The following is an 18,392-nucleotide window of genomic DNA, read 5'->3' as shown; positions in this document are numbered from 1 at the left end:
TGCCATAGTTACATTACACACACACACACACACACACACACACGCACACGCACACGCACACGCACACACACACGCACGCACGCACATGCATGCACACACATTAAATAAATAGATAAAGGCATACTTACATCTTTATATTAGTAAATTTGAAAATACGTAACTTTAAAAAATTCCTAAAAAAGAAAAAAACGCTGTAATTTATCTAATCTGATTCAAGAACAAATACAAAATCTAAAAAGTCTTGAGCAGTAAGTTAAAAAAATATATTTTTTCACCGAGAAATACAACACAGTTGAGTAAGGGAATTCTACCAAACTTTTGGTAAATACTTCGATCCCAACAAACAGACTTTGGAGCAAGAGAAAAGAGAACAATTATCCAGTTACTTTCTTGAGTGAAAAATAACCTTGAAAACTAGACTAGCTACAGGGAGTTGTATATAATATGTTATATATAAAATTTAAATTAAGAACTTAATCTTAGGGGTTGGGGATTTAGCTCAGTGGTAGAGTGCTTGCCTGGCAAGCACAAGGCCCTGGGTTCGATCCTCAGCTCCAAAAAAAAAGAACTTAATCTTATGAACATAGCAATGTAATAAGCAAACTATTTAAAGACTGGCTCCAAAAATGTAGTTTTAAGATTTATATTAACCAATGTGGATTGTCCAAGAAATACAGAAATGAGTAGAACCTTAGGGAAGTCCACAGTTTCATTGACAAAATGGAAAGAGAAAACTCTGAAAAGTAGAGTGCATTTGAGAGATCCAGTCCCTGAACTAATGCAGAACGAGCATTCAGAGACCATCACAGTCTGCACAGCAGGACTTCTGAGCTAATTCCTAATGGGGAAAAGATGAAAATAATTATCTGACTTCAGGGAAAAGTGTGGCAGCCCTTACACTTCTCAGCACTGCATGTTCTAGTTACTTTTCTGCAGCTGTGGTCAAACGCCTTACAGAAGGAAGAGTTCATGTGAGCCCTCAGTTCCAGGAAGGAACAAGGCAAGGAGGCAGGGCAGCAGGCCACTGGAGCAGGAAGCCCCAAGATCACTTCCCCATCCACACCCAGGAAGAGAGAGCGAATGAGAAGTGGGACAAGGCTCTGCCCAGAGCCCACCCCAGTGACACTCTTCCTCCAGCAAGGCTGCACCATCTCCCCAAACAACACCAGCAACTGGGGACCAAGAATTCAAATACTTGACCTTGTGGAGAACATGCTGAATACTGGAAACAAGCAAATAAACCAATAAAAGAAATTAATAGTGTGTTGGGCAGAAATAAATGCTTCTCAGAAAGGATACTGATACCTATGCAGTACTCAGAAATTCTACAGTCAGATTTTTAGGAACATTTTTATCAGGTGGCTGCGTGTAAGGTCAGTAAATAAAGACAAGTTGCATTTCCAGTATTGCAAAAATATGTTCATAGCATTTGGTATAACAACAAATAAATCTGAACCTGTGAACAGAAAGTGATAGAAGTTGAAAGACATTTTTAAAAGACCTAAATAGAGTCAATGTTCCAGGGATCTACTTCCGTTTGTAAATATCTGTATATTTACGTCCACCATGCTTGCAGTTCAAAGACACATACACCTTTAGCCTGTCAGCCCGACCCAGATAATCAGCGCCAACAGAGCTTTGAAATGGAGCAGAACTTCGGGGCTGGGCAGATGGCGCAGCAGGAAGAGGTGGCTTGGGTGTAAGCATGGCAGCCTGAGTCCCATCCCCAGATGCCACAGGGAAACAGGAGAGAAACAGTTTGCTCAAGTTGTCCTCTGGCCATGACACACATGTGTGCCATGTCATTTATTAACTTAATTTTTTATTCTAAAAAAATTAAGAAAAACAGAACTTTGAATTTTTTTTTTTGGAATACTATAATTTCTTTATGATACACTTCTGTTTTCCACAATGGCTATACTAATTTCCATTCCCACCTACAGTGTACATGAATTCCCTGTTTTCTACATTCTGACAATACATGATAGCTTTTCTTTTTCTTTTTTTTTAAAGGTATTTTTTAATTTTATGATTAATTTAATTTTACATATCAGCCACAGATTCCCCTGTCCTCCCTCCTCCCCCCTAATTCATCCCTGATTCCCACTTTCTCCAGGGCAAGGACTCCCCTGTGGATTCAGCTCAGCCTGGTAGATTCAGTCCAGGCAGGTCCAGTCCCCTCTTCCCTTCACTCAGGCTGAGCAAAGTGTCCCAGCATAGGCCCCAGGCTCCAAAAAGCCAGCTCATGCACTAAGGACAGGTCCCAGTCCCACTGCCTGGGGGCCTCCCAAACAGTTCAAGCTAATTGACTATCTCACTTATCCAGAGGGCCTGAACCAGTTCCATGGGGGCTCCTCAGCTATTGGTTCATAGTTCATGTGTTTCCACTAGTTTGGCTATTTGTCCCTGTGCTTTTTCCAACCATGGTCTCAACATCTCTCACTCATACAATCCCTCTGTTCTCTCACGGAATGGACTCCTGGAGCTCCACCCGGGGCTGGCCGTGGATCTCTGCATCCACTTCCATCATTCCTGGGATGAGAGTTCTATCACAACAGTTAGGGTGTTCGGACGGCCGATCACCAGAGTAGCTCAGTTTGGGCTTTCTCTCAACCATTGCCAGTAGTCTATAGTGGAAGTTATCTTTGTGGATTTCTGGGGACCTCTCTAGCACTCTGCTTCTTCCTATTCCCATGGGGTCTTCATTTATCATGGTATCTCTTTCCTTATTCTCCCTCTCTGTTCTTGATCCAGCTGGGATCTCCCACTCCCCTAAACTCTCTTTCCCCCAACCCTTGCCCTTCATTACCCCTCCTCATGAGCAGTTTGCTCATGTAGATCTCATCCATTTCTCTGTTGTTGGGTGGTCCCTGTGTCTTTCTTAGGGTCCTCTTTACCAGGTAGTCTCCCTGGAGTTGTGAGTAGCAGTCTAGTCATCTTTGTTTTACAACTAGTATCCACCTATGAGTGAGTACATACCATGTTTGTCTTTCTGAGTCTGGGTTACCTCACTCAGAATGATTTTTTTCTAGTTCCATCCATTTGCCTGCAAACCTCATGATGTCATTGTTTTTCTCTGCTGAGTAGTACTCCATTGTGTATATGTACCATATTTTCTTTATCTATTCTTCAGTTGAAGGGCATCTAGGTTGTTTCCAGGTTCTAGCTATTACAAACAATGCTGCTATGAACATAGCTGAGCAATTGCCTTTGTGATATGATTGAGCATTCCTTGGGTATATGCCCAAGAGTGCTATAGCTGGGTCTTGGGGGAGATGGATTTCCAGTTTTCTAAGAAAGCACCACATTGATTTCCAGAGTGGCTGCACAAGCTTGCATTCCCACCAACAGTGGAGGAGAGTTCCTCTTGCTTCACATCCTCTCCATCATAAGTTGTCTTCAGTGTTTTTGATCTTAGCCATTCTGACGAGTGTAAGGTGGTCTCTCAGAGTCATTTTGATTTGCATTTCCCTGATGATTAGGGATGTTGAGCAATTCCTTAAATATCTTTCAGTCATTTGAGCTTCCTCTGTTGAGAATTCTCGGGTTAGCTCTGCAGCTCATTTCTTAATTGGACTGTTGGGCATTTTGATGTCTAATTTCTTGAGTTCTTTATATATTCTGGAGATCAGCCTTCTGTCAGATGTGGGGTTGGTGAAGATCTTTTCCCATTCTGTAGGCTGTCACTTTGTCTTGTTGACCGTGTCCTTTAATATACAAAAGCTTCTCAGTTTCAAGAGGTCCCATTGATTGTTTCTCTCAGTGTCTGTGCTACTGGTGTTATATTTAGGGAATGATCTCCAGTGCCAATGTGTTCAAGACTACTTCCTACTTTCTCTTCTATTAGGTTCAGAATAGCTGGATTTATGTTGAGGTCTTTGATCCACTTGGACTTAAGTTTTGTGCACAGTGACAGATATGGATCTATTGGCAGCCTTCTACATGTTGACATCCAGTTATGTCAGCACCATTCATTGAAGATGCTTTCTTTTTTCCACTGTACCGTTTTGGCTTCTTTATCAAAAATTGTATGTTCATAGGTGTGCAGATTAATGTCAGGGTCTTCAGTTCGATTCCATTGGTCCACATGTTAGCTTTTATGCCAGTACCAAGCTGTTTTTATTACTATAGTGCTATAGTAGAGCTTGAAGTCAGGGATCGTGATGCCTCCAGAGGTTGTTTTATTGTACAGGATTCTTTTGACTATCCTGGGTTCTTTGGGTTTTGTTTTCTGTTTTTCTATATGAGATCCCCATCAAAATTCTTCAGAGACCTGGAAAGAATTTTGAATTTCTAAGGAAAGATAAGGATTAAGGAGTAGATCGGGCCCTTTAAAGGGAGACATGGCTATTGGTTAGTAATTTTAATCCTTACATCTTAAAGAAATACTTGATTCCAGGTAAATTAAGGGCCAAGTATCAAAAACATTACTTTGAAAATTAGAGTGAAATGTGGGAGGTGAATTTCTGAGTGGGAAAGGTTTGGGAAAGATGCAGAAGTCCTAACTATAAAGCCTGAAAAAGTAGGAGATTGTTGAAACATATGTGGATGACAGGTTTGAGATCATGAAATTCCAGCCAACAGAAAAGCCAAGCACAACTCAGTGGTGAGACCTGGCCAGCATGCGCCTCAGTGCCCCCAAAATGGAGAAAAATGATGAAGAATAAATGTTTGCTGAATATGAAGCAACTCTTAGTTCTACTGATGGTCACGAAATGAAAACTAAGATCACAGTTAAGTGCCATTTTACGCCCATGATAGACTCAGAACTGAATCATATGCCTCCCTGAAAGAGCCCTTTTGATCCACATTAATGGGATTGTAAGTTGGTATGTGTGTAGGAAATGATGTCAAATTCTCTTGGGTATTTGACCATCTGCCTGTCCTGTCACCCAGAAACTCTGCCTGACATTAAAGCAGGAAGCCATTCAAGTACCCAGCTGTAGAAAATGGATACATGTACTTTAGTAAATTCACAGTGTCATTTAGTTGTATGGTGAAGAGAGTAAATGAGACAAATGCATAGGGACATGGATGGGATTCTGTGTGGTAAAGGCAACCATCTCATTAGAAGTGACTTTTTCTTTTAATGCTCCTGAAACTACTTAGTGGCCATCTGGAAAAATACTAAGTTGGATGAACATTTTATGGCAAGTTAAATTTTGAATGAATCAAAGATTTCAGTGTGAAAATGAAATTTAAATTTTTCTTGGGGAGGAAAACATAGTAAAATTTCTTGATCATCTTGGAGTAAAGGCAGCCTTCCTAAAATAGCCAGAAATCCAGAAGTCATTGTAGATAAATGAATAAGCCAAATTCAGCAGTGATAAGAGGCACTGAGACTCCAAAGGTAGTCTTCATCCTGAGACACCGGTCTGGGAATTCCTAACTCATGAAGTACTTTTTGTAGGAAACATGACAAAGACCTCAGAAAAGTTAACAGAATGAGAGGACCAATGTCGGAATAAAAAGGAATCCAAAATACTACAGATAGGAAACCATGGTCAGTGCCGTTCATGTGGGGGAGTGCAGACCAAAACTAGTGATCACCTGCCACAGTGATAGAAGTCCCTGACAGTCTGTCACCCGGCTGTTAGGAATGGGAACATTCATGTTTCTGGCAGAATGTCACTACAGCCCTGTGAAAAGCAACATGTTGTATCTACCAAATGTAAATGATGAACATCCTTTGGCATGCTGTGTCCACCTCTGGAAATGTACAAATGTGTGGTGGTATTGTGTTCCCCAAAATAAACATATCTGGGGTCAGAGAACAGACAGCCACTAGAACAAAGCCAAAAATGGTGGCTAGAAAATGGGAAGCGTAAACCATAACAGAAGTTGGGCGGCGGTGGTGCACGCCTTTAATCCCAGCACTTGGGAGGCAGAGCTAGCTGGATCTCTGAGTTCAAGGCCACTTTAGAAACAGCTAAGCATGGTGATCCACGCCTTTAATCCCAGAAACCCAACCTTTAATCCCAGGGAGTGGGGGCAGAAAGAGAAAGGCATATAAGGCGTGAGGACCAGGAACTAAGTGAGTAAAACATTTAGTTAAGCATTTGGCTGGAGAAGCAGTTAGGCTTTGGAGCAACACAGTTCAGCTGAGATTCATGTGGAGGAGGACTCAGAAGTTTCCAGCCTGAGGAAACAGGATCACCTGAGGAACTAGCAAGGTGAGATAGCCGTGGCTTGTTCTGATTCTCTGATCTTCCAGGATTCACCCCAATAACTGGCCTCAGGTTTGATTTCATTAATAAGAACTCTTTAAGATTCCTGCTACACAAATGTGCTCACACAAGTATAAGGTCACATCTGTATACAGCTTTTTTTTATACCATTGTAATGATAAAATATTAGAAAGAGGTATTCATTAATAAGAGTCCTGTCAAGTGAATGATGGACATCCACACAGGGAAATACTATGCAGCCAATAACAAGATGATGGGTCAAAGCACACTGTTTACTAAAAGGGAAGTAAATGCTGGTTCATATAAATAGTCTTGTTTTTAAAAGGTGAGAGTATAGTTCTGTATTGGTAGTTGCTTATATAAAGCATAAAGAAATTCTGAAAAGCTATATGAGAAGCTAAAAGTGTTTACTTGGACAGTAGAGAGGAGGGTGGGAAGGTGACGTTTCTCTTTGTAAGTATGTCTATTTCTTGGTTCAAAGAAGTTAAGTAGAACAAGACAAGGACACGAGTGTCACTCGGCTGTGTACTTAAGTGGCCGTAGACAAGGCACACAGGCTCTCTGAGCAGTGTTCTCATCTGTAGAAAGCTGTATCGAGTAGAACCCAGCTCGTAGAACTGCCCTGAGGATCCACGAGGACACTGAGCGGCTAGCTGAGCACCAGCACCTCTTAATCATGGTGACCCTGGGTATGTGGTTGAGGGGACTCTGCTTACCCCACTGTTGCTCTGCAGAATCAGACATCGTGGGTGCTTTCCAGCATGGCTGCCCTCTACTGGAGAGTGAAAGGTCAGGGGAAAAAAGCCATTGACTGTCTGCGCCAGGCCCTGCACTATGCCCCCCACCAGATGAAGGTGAGAGAGGGAGGGAGGGAGGAAGGGAGGGAGGGAGGGTTACCCCCCCCACCAGATGAAGGGGAGGGAGAGGGTGTCTACTCCCCCCACCAGATGAAGGGGAGGGAGGGGGGTCTACTCCCCCCACCAGATGAAGGGGAGGGAGGGAAGGAGTGTCTGCTCCCCCCACCAGATGAAGGGGAGGGAGGGAAGGGGTGTCTGCTCCTCCCACCAGATGAAGGGGAGGGAGCAGGGCAAGGGGTGGGAAGGGGTGTCTGTGTGTGTCCCTCTCCGATGGCCAGTGGCTTCTGCTGTTTCAGTTAGGCTTCCTCATACTCAGCCAGTGTGAGTGGCACACTGAGAACATGGTGGGGGAGGTGGTGGCCGGCGGCTATCCCCACCTCACAGAGTTGGAGCATAAAGGAAGGTCTGAGATCATGGTGACAGTCTGTCACCTCACACCTATCCTATGGTACTGGAGAGCCACTCCTCATACAAGGTGTCCTCTGGCTAAGCAGGCCACCTGCCTGGGAATCTGTGGGTTTGGGCAGCTCCTAAGTGCCTCACTTCTATCCGTTTGTGCATATTAGTAAATTCTCGGTCTCCTCCTCCATGCACAGCATGCTAACTGTAGATCTTTCTGTAGCACCCAGTGTTATTACGGTGTCTGAGAATGCCACTAATTATAACGTATGTTCCTAGTTCCGAATTAATCTAGATGCCCTACCTTGTACAGACCCAGCTGTATCTGCTTGTCAGATGGTGCCCAGGCTGGCAGAAGAGAACGATTCACCAAGGGCAGCTCTGGGTTCTAAGCACAGCTGTGCTTTACACTAACATTCTGACCTTGGGCTCTCATCTAAGGACATACACTCTGCTGTTGCCCAGTGAGGACAGGGATGGCTTCCTTTTCATTGTTCATCCGTGTCTCCCATAGAACCCAGCACAGTGTGACAGCCGTGCCCAGACAGCGTGTTTAAAGGGGAAAGGTCTGTGGGGATTGATGTCACTAGTTGTCCAGTCTGTCCCTTTGTGCTTCACACTGGGGGCAGCAGACAAGGCAGGCAGTAAGGCGTTTGGCTATGCAGGTCAGAGAGCCTCTGCACACCTGCTGGTCTTCAGTGTGCTGTGGAGACTGACTCAGCAGTTAGGGAACGCTCCCTTCAGTCACCCCAGAAACAGGTAGGGGCCTGGACCTGGCCTGCGAGCACATCTGCCAGCTGCTACAAGGGACACACTAGTCCTTGCACAGAGCCAAGCCTGTCGCTCAGCAGAAGAGAGCTTATCTAGCACGTGCAAGCTCACTCTGGAGCATGCTCACTTGTCACTGCTCGACTCAGGCTGTGGCTGTCCCCAGGTGTCTGACTGTGGATGTTCTAGTCACCATCTGCAGGACCAGAGAGCATACTCCATGGAAGTCACTCACAGAGTTTCAGAAGTGGGCCTGTAACTCAGCAGAAGAATATTAATAGCTATGGGTGTTGTTATTAATGCTTTTCCTGGAAGGCTTTGTCAATGAGAGGGTTTTGTGGGTTTTCTTCTGGTGCCAGCTCCTATTCTGCTCTTCATTTAGAGACCAGTTGCAAGCAGCAGCCTGGTCCTATGCACTTCTGTGTCGCACTCTGTCAACTCCCAGGAGCAGGACTATATGCTTCATGGCTGGCAAAGTCAGGAGTAAAGCTCTGTTCCCCCCTCTCTGTCTTCCTTCCCCAGGATGTGCCCCTCATCAGCCTGGCCAACATCCTGCACAATGCCAAGCTCTGGAATGACGCTGTCATAGTAGCCACCATGGCTGTGGAGATCGCGCCCCACTTTGCTGTCAACCACTTCACGCTGGGCAATGTCTACGTGGCCATGGTGAGACAGGGTGGAAGCCACCTTAGTTCTGATATGGAGGCGCATTTTGATTCCAAAGCTTTTTTTTAATGTGGCACTGTGCTCCAGTTTCCCAGAAGTTTTATCTCCAAAATTACCAGCTACACCAACATAAAGTTTATTCACAGGGATTTGAGAGGCTGGGTTGGGTTGTTGTTATTTTGGGGGTTGGGTTTTTTGCAGTTTTATTTTGGATTGTTTATTTTATGTGTCTGACTATTTTGTCTGCGTGTTTGCATGTGTACCATGTGTTTGCCTAATGCACTCAGAGATGAGAAGAGGGCATCGGATCCTCGGGAGCTAGAGTTACAGACAGTCGTGAGCTACCAGATGGGTGCTGAGAAACTAACCCAGGTCCTCTGGAAGAGAAGCCAGTGCTCCTAATTGTGCATCTATCTCCGGCCCCATGAGTTGCGTTTCCTCAAATAACATGATACAATCTAAACATTTACAACTCCATGGTTCTTTTTTTTTTCTTTTTTGTTTTTTTTTGTTTGTTTGTTTTGTGTTTTTTTGGTTTTTTGTGTTTTTTTGTTTTTTGTTTTTTGTTTTTCGAGACAGGGTTTCTCTGTATAACTTTGTGCCTTTCCTGGATCTCGCTCTGCAGACCAGGCTGGCCTCAAACTCACAGAGATCTGCCTGGCTCTGCCTCCCAAGTGCTGGGATTAAAGGTGTGCGCCACAACCACCCGGCAACTCCATGGGTCTTCACCATGGGTTTTTTAGCACAATGGTGTTAACACACTAGTCTAAAACACTTGAACTTGGTCAAGTGTTTGTCTTTTTCTCTAGACTCTGAGCCCCTCAGGACAAAACTGCTCTTTTTCATGTGCAGGAGCAGGTTAGGTACCCAGCAAACACTCGCTGATGAAATCTAGTAGCTTCACAGCTACTGTTCACAAGGGGAAACGGAATGCTACCCTCCAGGTTCCTCATCTATTCAGAAAGAGGTCTATTTCATGAGTGTGTGTGTGTGTTGTGTGTGTGTGTGTGTGTGTGTGTACATGTGTGTACATGTGTGCACATGTGTGCACGTGTGTGTGATGTTAGGGATCAAATCCAAGGTTCTTGCATATGCTAAATAAATGGTTTATCATTGAGCTCTGTATCCCCAGCCTTGATTTCAAAACTCAAGACCCCAGAGGTTGCTGCCAAACCTGTCACAATCATATATAACTTGTGAACCAAGCCATCTGCTGCCATCTGAAGTAGGGGGAGGGGCAGTTCCCATGCTGCTCTCCTAACAGATAATGGAATGTGCCACCCTAGGCTGTAAACTGGGTATGTGTCGTCTCAGACCTCTGAGGTGTTAGTGTCTCTGCCCAAGCTGGAACCATCCCTGAGTGAGGGCTGATGATCTGGCCAGGATATCATCATCTCCAATTTCTGAGGCATTATGCTTCTGGCCAGGCTGGCATTGCCAAATGTGTAGCCTTCTCTGCTTCTTAAAACTGGAGACTTGTTTTTATCCCCAGTAAATGTGAAGTTTGCTGTTGAGTGAGCAAGTATGTCTCATTGAGTGAGAAAGCCAGTGAGGCCTTCCTGTGTAGAACTGGTTCTCAGTATAGCAGTGGTCATTTCTAAGTGTTTTAAATGTTTGGGAAAATAAAATGTCCCAGTAGTGCACAGTAGTAAAAGATGCCCAAGTTCAGCTCCGTCTTGCCAGGCTTGCTAGAAAATCAAAGCAGATACACAGTGAGCATTTTCCAGGCCTCAATCCAGAGGCTTGGGAGCCAAGTAAGGAATATCATAAGGCACTAGCACAGTGCCAGGCACACCTCGGGGCTTAGTGGTGGTGGCTATTAGGGCCACTGCCACTCCAGACCAATACAGGCCAGTTTTCTGCTGATTGCGTGGTTGTGCCTTGGGACTAGGCCACTGTCTCCTCCCACACCTCAGCTCCCTGCAGACTTAAATCCACTACAGAGTCATGGAGGGTTGTCCCGGTCACAGCCACGTTTAGTCAGGTGGTGATGCCTCCTCACATGTGTTCCTTATCCCTCACAGGAAGAGTTTGAGAAGGCCCTGGTGTGGTATGAATCAACACTGAAGCTACAGCCAGAGTTCGTGCCTGCCAAGAACCGGATCCAGACTATCCAGTGCCACCTAATGCTGAAGAAGAGTCGGCGATCCCCCTAGGGCATGCCTCCCCTTGCCTCGGCTCTCCCAGCCACTGTCAGAGCAGAGCCCCATCGCTGTCGGTACCCACATGAACGGTGTGTGTGAAATGCCAAGTAAGACATAGCAGACTTGGCCTGCAGGGCTGGCTTTGCTTGGTTTTAAGTCCCTCCTCCCCAGCCACCCTCAGAAGAGGTGTCTTCAGAAACAGGGTTTGCCAGACACTGTAAATACTGAGCCAGGACAGCCAGAGCTCTGCTCTGTCTTCAAAACCTCCATGCCTTCAAGGCTCCTCAGTGGTCCAGCCTCTTCCCTGGAGAGGCCAGGGCCACACTGCCCATTCGCTGCTTCCTGTGTAGCCTCTGTTGTCCCCGGAATTGCAATGCCGCCTGGGGCCAGTCAGTAAGAAGCAAGGATTCCTGATGTCCTCACCAGCTCTGCTCCTGCCCCAGTCTCGTCCATTCCATGCTGCTATGTTCCAAGCTCTCAGAGATAGTTTGCAGGGGAGGAAGGGGAAACAATTCTACAAACAAAATGTTTGCAACAGCAGAAACTCTTAGGGTCATCTGACCTTTGTAAGTTATTTATGTTGGGGTGGGAGGGGGGCTGAGCAGGGGAGTCAGCCGTGTGCAACATCTTTATCATTTGTATTTTAATTGCAGATCACAAGGAAACCAATACATTGAAATCCTGTATAACAGGTTTATATATAGAGAATATGTGTATTTGAAGCCCTCTACAGACTGAGTCTGTGGTACTAATTCCTTGTTCGCTGTGTCCTCCATCTTGGACTAGGCATGACTGTCAACCCTCTGAGGCTGCACACCAGCTCCTCAGAGGAGAGCCAGGAGCCAGGGCTGGGTGTCCCACACAGTGCCCTTACCTTTGGTCCCTGGAAAATCAGAAACTCCAACATTTTGGAATCTTTAAGGGCACATACTGAGAACAAAAATAAAAATTGTTTATGAACAAAGTCACTCCATGATGTAGTTTTTCTTCAGATATGGGTCGATTTAGATTGTCTAGTGACTCTGCCTCTGGTTGCCTAAGTTCTGTGCCGTCTCACAGCAGCAAGGTGAGGAATAAATCAACAAACTTAAGAGCTTGCAACATTGACCAGAAAGCTGCATCATCAGCAGAGGTCACCATGTGACTGGGCTTCCTGGAAGAAAAAAAGCATTACCAAACCAGAGTCACCACTCCTGGCCTCCTCAGATGAGCACTGAGCCTCATATCTGCCCAGGAAACACCTCACAGGACCAAGTGGGGCAACTATGGAATGCCTCCCCCCAGGGCAGCAGTCTACAGAGCTTTCCAGAACATCATCAGGCCGTCTCTAACACTGGCTCACTGCAGGCCGAGTCCAGTGAGTTGCATTTTGATCAGAAGTATGTGGAAAACAGCAAGCTCATTCCTGACTGGATATGGCAAGGCTCTGCTCAGGAGGCCCTCCAGTATGTGTCTAAGTGAGGTCCTGCCTCTCCACCTTACCACAGTTTGACAGGTTTCCAGAAACATTCAACGAATGCTTGTTGGCTTTTGAAGGTAATGAAGACTACTGGGGTCCAGCCCCTTGATACCCTCCTCCTGGGGTCCGTGGAAGAATCTACAACCAGCTACTAGGCTTTTCTAGAACAAAATAAATAACATTTGACTTCCTGCTAATCCTGATTCAGAAGTGTGACTGTTTAACACAATGACTGTAACTTGGGAGGTGAGACATGCTCCAGAAATGCCCCAGTAGAAACTCCTGGGCAAGTGTTGGAGGTCTTCAAATTGATGGATTTCTTCCATTCTTTTTTCCAGTTTACTAATTCTCTCTTCAGCTATATCTAATCTACCATTTTAATCCATCTGTGATTTTTATTTCACATCACTTTTTGCACTGAAAAGATTTCCAGCTAGTTCTCTGTACTATATCCACCAGGTTATATTATGTAATCTTTGATTTTGTGGGGCCTAGTCTTCCTTTTAGCCACTTGAACAGTTTCAGCATCCTTATGTTTCAAATTGGTCTGTTTCTTACCCATTAGGCATGAGTTCTTCTCATGTTTGTTGAATATAGGTTTTATAGGATAAAACCTAGAAAAGAATCTCCAACTGGCTTGCTTCTCTTGACCCATTACTCTCCCTCTTACTCCTCCCCAGACACACCTCCTGACAGTAATAAAACTCCCACTCATGCTTCTGCCTCAGGAACCTGTATTCACTGTTTCCTTTGCCTGCAATACTCAACTAAATAACTATTTGGCTCATCTCACCATCTTATTTCTCCATGCTCCTTCTAGGTCATATATAATTTAGGATAAGGTATTTGTACATGTGATTGTGGGCATTTAGAAGCCCTATGATCTGTTCTTTGCAAGCTAGAGAGCTGGATGCCACAAAGTCTCAGCAGGGTGACTCAAGTGTAAGCCTGAAAGCCAAGGTAGACCTCCATTCCAGCTCAGTGAGGCAGAGAGGATTCAGCCTTCCTCCACTTTCTGCTTTGCTCAGACCCTTCACTTATTAGATGAGGCCCACCTTCATGGGAGAGGTCACCGCCTTATTGTTACTTGGTTCATATACAATACCTCAGAGACACATAGAAAATATAAGCCACATATCTGAACAGCCTTGGTCCTTATGATGGTTAGTTTTAATTGTCAACAATCTAAAATCTCCTAGAAAGAGAGTCTAGATGAAGAATTGTCTACATTAGGTTGACCAGTAGGCATGACTGCGAGGGATTTTCTTAATTGGATTAATTGGAGTGAGAAGACCCACCATAAATGCTGGCAGCACCATTACACGGTCTAGGCTTTGGACTGAATGCTAAGGAGAGAGAGACATGCCCTAGCATGCATGCATTGCTCTTGGCTGTGGATGTGATATGTTGAGCTGCTTGATGTTCCTGCCACCTTGGCTTCCCCACAATGATGTCCTATAACCTAGACCTCTGAACAAAATCTCTTTCTCCTTTAAGTTACTTCTATGGGGTGGTTCATCACAGCAGCAGGAAACAAAACTAAGTCCCTGTAAAGATGACCCATAAAATTATCATCAAAACCCTGTTGAAATTAAGTCCCAGTGGGACACTTAGCACATGCTAGCCTCATAAAAAAGAGCCTGTGAAGAGCTGGGGTCTTGATAGCTAAGTTCTCTCCAAGAGTTTACAATCTGAGTCTGGAGTCTGTCTCCACAGCCATTCCCACTACAACCAGGTACACAGAGCAGCTTCCATGGAGCTAGGCAGTTGGGAGGCTAAAGGATCAATGGACTTCTGCCGGTTCCTCTCCAAACCCTTCAGGGCCTGCTGGGCACAAGGCTGAGGATCTGAGAACCAAGCTCTCTGTCCTTGGAGACTGTGTATTAGGCACAGTGGTGTCCATGATCAGGGGACCTTAGGCACTGAAGTGTTCACAGCTGCTAGCTGTACAGGAGGCATAACTTTGAAAGGAGAGGACAATGCTGTCCAGCTAACCACATCTGCCTGTTGACATTTGCACATAAGTTCATTAAATTTCACTTACAATTTTCCTTTCTCTGTACTAGACATTGCAAGGACTTACAGTGACTGCTGTGTAGGACATGCAGGTTAGAAATCAAAGTCCCACAGGCTATCCAGTGTTAGACAATGAATTTCACCCCATCTCCATCCAACACCAGCAGAGTCATGCTGGCAGATACCCACTTGGAAGGCCAGAGCAGAGCCCTTGGTGCCAACCACTCTCAACTCCTCGGGAATGACCACAGCGCCTCTCTCCAGACTGCATAAAGCTTAAGAGCTCTAGATGGCTCTGGCTGTGAAACAGAACAAATTCTGGTTCTTCTGACTGAGGGAACATGGGCAGGTTGTGATGAGGGCAGTGACAGGTCCCCAGGGAACAGTGCCTATCAATGTGTGTCCTACCCTTCAAGTCTGCTTAGCAGCCAGCTATAGGTGCCAAAGATGCCTGCCATATGACCAGTGCTACAGACTGCAACACACACACACACACACACACACACACACACACACACACACACACACCAAGGAGGCTCTGCCAAAGTACCTTGGCACAGGCAACCAGTGGCCAGGAGCAGCCCGCTGCCACAGCTTTGAGTGAGATCACTGAGTTATGTCTTTCTCCCAGAATCCTGCCCAACACAGGGTTCAGCTCTGGAGGCCACTGGACTGATAGTCCACCCTCTCCCTGTTGAGGGTGGGTGAGTTTGCCTGTATGTCTATGAACCATGTGTGTGCCTAGTGCCCATGGAGGCAGAAGATATCATATCCCCTAGAACTGGAGTTATAGACAGATGGGAGCTCCCATGACTTGAGCTGTCTCTCCATCCTTCTATCCCTACATCATCATCATTTTCTTTCTGGGGACTTGTTATACGTGGAAGACATTTGCTTATATCCTCTCCTCCCTCAACTCTAAACTCCAGATCTACCGCCCTTCGCTGCCCACCCAACTTTGCATAGTTTTTATTTTCTAAGCCTTCAGGACCAGTTTGTGCTACTCAAATATTCTTGGGTGTGTTGTCTTCCACTGGAGCGTGGTCAACTCACCAGAGGCTCCACTCCTGGAGAAACTGACTCTCCATCATCCAGCAGCTGACCAACTGCTCCACAGCTAAGGGTGCACCATGGTGCCTAACTCCCCTTTTCACGCTGGGATTTGGTCTGACTGGGGACCTGTGCAGGTCTTGTGCATGCTGCCACAACCACCGTGAATGCATATGCGCAGCTGCCCTGCTGTGTGCAGAAGACACTTTTCTGGTCGTCATCCCCCGCCTCCCGCTGCTGTCTTTCTGCCCACTCTTCCGCAATGATCCCCGAGTCTTGGGGTGAGGGGGAGTGAGTGCAGTGTGTGCATTCATTCTTCAGTCTTTTCCTCTCTGTATCTTGGCCAACTCTAGGTCTCTATTCGGACTCATCCAACACAAAGACATTAGGTGTCAGTTTAATGCTGTGTTCACTTAGCGGCATAAGGGATGTGTGTGAATTCTTAGTCTTCTCCTAGAACAGCCTAAGCCCATGTGAAAGTCTTATGCATGCCAGACACAGTGGCAAGCAGAGTTTGAGAGGAGGGGTTTTTGTTGTTTTGTTTTTGTTTTTAGTGGCACAGGCTCTGGATGAGGTTCAGCTGGTAGAGTGCTTGCCTAGCACGCATGAAGCCCTGTACTCTGTTGCCAGTACAGCAGAAACCAGGTAGGGTGGTACCATCCTGTAACCCAAGCACACAGGAAGCAAGGCCAGCCTCAGTTATGTAGTGAGTCTTATGCCTGGCAGGGATACAAGAAGTCCTGTCTGTGATGACGAACATGAAGATGATGGTGATGAAGATGGTAACAACAACAATATGGCTCTGATGAGATGGCTTGGAGCGGGGGAGGGTGCAAGTACTCATGGTGCTGGTCCCCAGAACCCAAGGTGGAAGGGAGAACTAGCTCCTGCAAGCTTTCCTTCGACCTTTGTGCAGTGGCTCATGTCTGAGCAGGCAGAAGGAATGGCCGGAAGACTGGGGTTAGAGGCCTGGGAGAGAGCAAGGAACAGTGAGAGGAGCCCTGAGACTGAGACTCCAGCCCAGCCTGGGGTGGGAGAAGAGCAGGAGCAGTTCTGATGGGAGGGGAGGCTAATTAGTGCTGACAGGGGCAGGGATGCAAGCTCCAGACAACGCCCTCTGGCAGACAGTGCAAAGGAGCCACTGCCATGGCCCACACTCTGGATAACACTATTGCACTGCTGCGGTCTAGAGAATGGACTGGAGGGTCAGAATGGATCCAGGAAACTGGTGCTGAAGTGCTGATAAGGACAGAATGGGTGGAGGAAGTAGCGATGGACAGTTGCAAGACCCATGATCCTCAGCGACAGGGCTTGAGGCCAAGATGAGGCAACCAGAGGATCCCGGGGTTCTGGCTTATGAAAGTGGGTAGATGATATGGAAATAAAGGAAGAAGGGTTGGATTTGGACATGATCTTGAGGTATGTGTAGCTTACCGGATCTTAAACGCTGGTCCCCAAACCAATAGTGCTCTGCAAACCTGTTAAACATGCACAATCTAAGATGCTACAGAATGAGGAACTCTGAGTGGGTCCACTACTGTGAGTTCTGATGAACTATCTTATCCCCCAGTGGTCTGCTGGCTCTGCAGAGGAGGAGGGGAGCCCTCACTGTAGTGTTTGTCTATGCCAGTGGTGTAAATAACCACAATGTTTCCTATCTTGAGCTGCCAATCTGACTCCACTAGGCAGACCTACACAGAAGTGGGAAGACATGTAAACAGTTGTCCCTGAAGACAGTTGATTTCTGTATGAGCTGACCTCACCAGCAGGTAGATGGTATGGAGCCAAGCCTCGAGATTTATTAACAAAACAAAAGCTCTTGGTCTGTCGATGCAGAAACAAGCACTAGGAAAACACTGGGAATACCAAACTAAGTGAGACTATGGGTCTACCCCCAGGAATATCAGACAGGTGACCAGAAAGACAGGCAAGGAGTCTCATGAGAGGAGGTGGTGGTAATAATGTTCAGAAAGAACTATGGATGGAACTGTGGAGATAGCTCATCAGGGAGAGTATTGGACAAGCATGGGGACCTGAGTTCCACCCCCAGAACCCATGGGGGGGGGGGAGCTGGGCATGGTGGCTGTACTTATGACCCCAGTACTAGGGAGGCAGAAACAGAATTAACTCACTGGCCGGACAGACAGCTTCAACTACTGGGTGAGCTCCAGGCCAGTAAGAGACAATGTCTCAGTAAACCAGGTGGATGGTACCTGAGGAACAACATGAGGCTGACCTCTGACCTCCACAATCCCATGCTCACTAGTGAATACGCTCATGCACACAGAGCGGGGAGGGCAATTAAAAAAGAAAGGTACAAAGAAGGGGGGAGGGGTCCTCTCTACCTGAAAAGGTCAGAGGAGCTTCTTAGAGATTAGCAGCAGAGGGTCTTTAAGCACAGGAAGGGGCTGGGGAGATGGCTTAGAGGGTAAGAGTACTTGCTGTGTAAGTTTGAGGACCTGAGTTCAAATCTCTAGCACCATCCATGTAAAGAAAGCCTAGAGTGGCTGTGCATACTGTGTAACCCCAGCACTATGGAGGATGGAGACAAGAGGATCACTTGGGATTTGGGCAGCCAATATCTTTCTCTGCCCCCGTGTGCACGCACGCATGCACGCACGCACGCACGCGCACACATACAACACACACACAAAGATTAGGGGTGTGGCTTGATGGTAGTATAGTGCTTGCCTAGTATGTGTGATGCTCTGGGTTCAATCCCCTCAGAATAAGATAATAAACACAAGGGTGGGCAGGAAGGGAATTCAGCAGTGGAGGAGGGAGACCAGCATCCTGACAGAAGGAAAGGGTGAATGGAGAGCAGTGGCCCAGCAAGCTGCAGGAG

The 18,392-nt window shown here is 46.2% G+C and overlaps 1 protein-coding gene across 4 annotated transcripts in view; it reads left to right on the top strand.

Moving 5' to 3' along the window:
• The window catches only part of Ttc17 (tetratricopeptide repeat domain 17), a 103,775-nt gene extending 91,785 nt beyond the window's left edge, over positions 1-11,990 (top strand). For 3 of the 4 annotated variants that reach the window (XM_036183674.1, XM_036183672.1, XM_036183673.1), the window contains 3 exons: positions 6,923-7,042; positions 8,735-8,878; positions 10,903-11,986. In XM_036183674.1, coding sequence (XP_036039567.1) covers positions 6,923-7,042; positions 8,735-8,878; positions 10,903-11,034 — 396 coding nt within the window. In that variant the 3' untranslated portion in view covers positions 11,035-11,986. Of the gene's footprint in view, positions 1-6,922; positions 7,043-8,734; positions 8,879-10,902 lie in introns of all 4 variants that reach the window. The other variant, XM_036183670.1, reaches the window with a different exon arrangement.
• The last annotated feature ends 6,402 nt before the right edge of the window (positions 11,991-18,392 follow it).

The sequence above is a fragment of the Onychomys torridus genome, chromosome 4 (assembly GCF_903995425.1).
Source record: "Onychomys torridus chromosome 4, mOncTor1.1, whole genome shotgun sequence".
NCBI lineage: Eukaryota > Metazoa > Chordata > Mammalia > Rodentia > Cricetidae > Onychomys > Onychomys torridus.
Note: the sequence above shows the minus strand (reverse complement) of the source record. Positions and strands in the feature narration are given on the sequence as shown.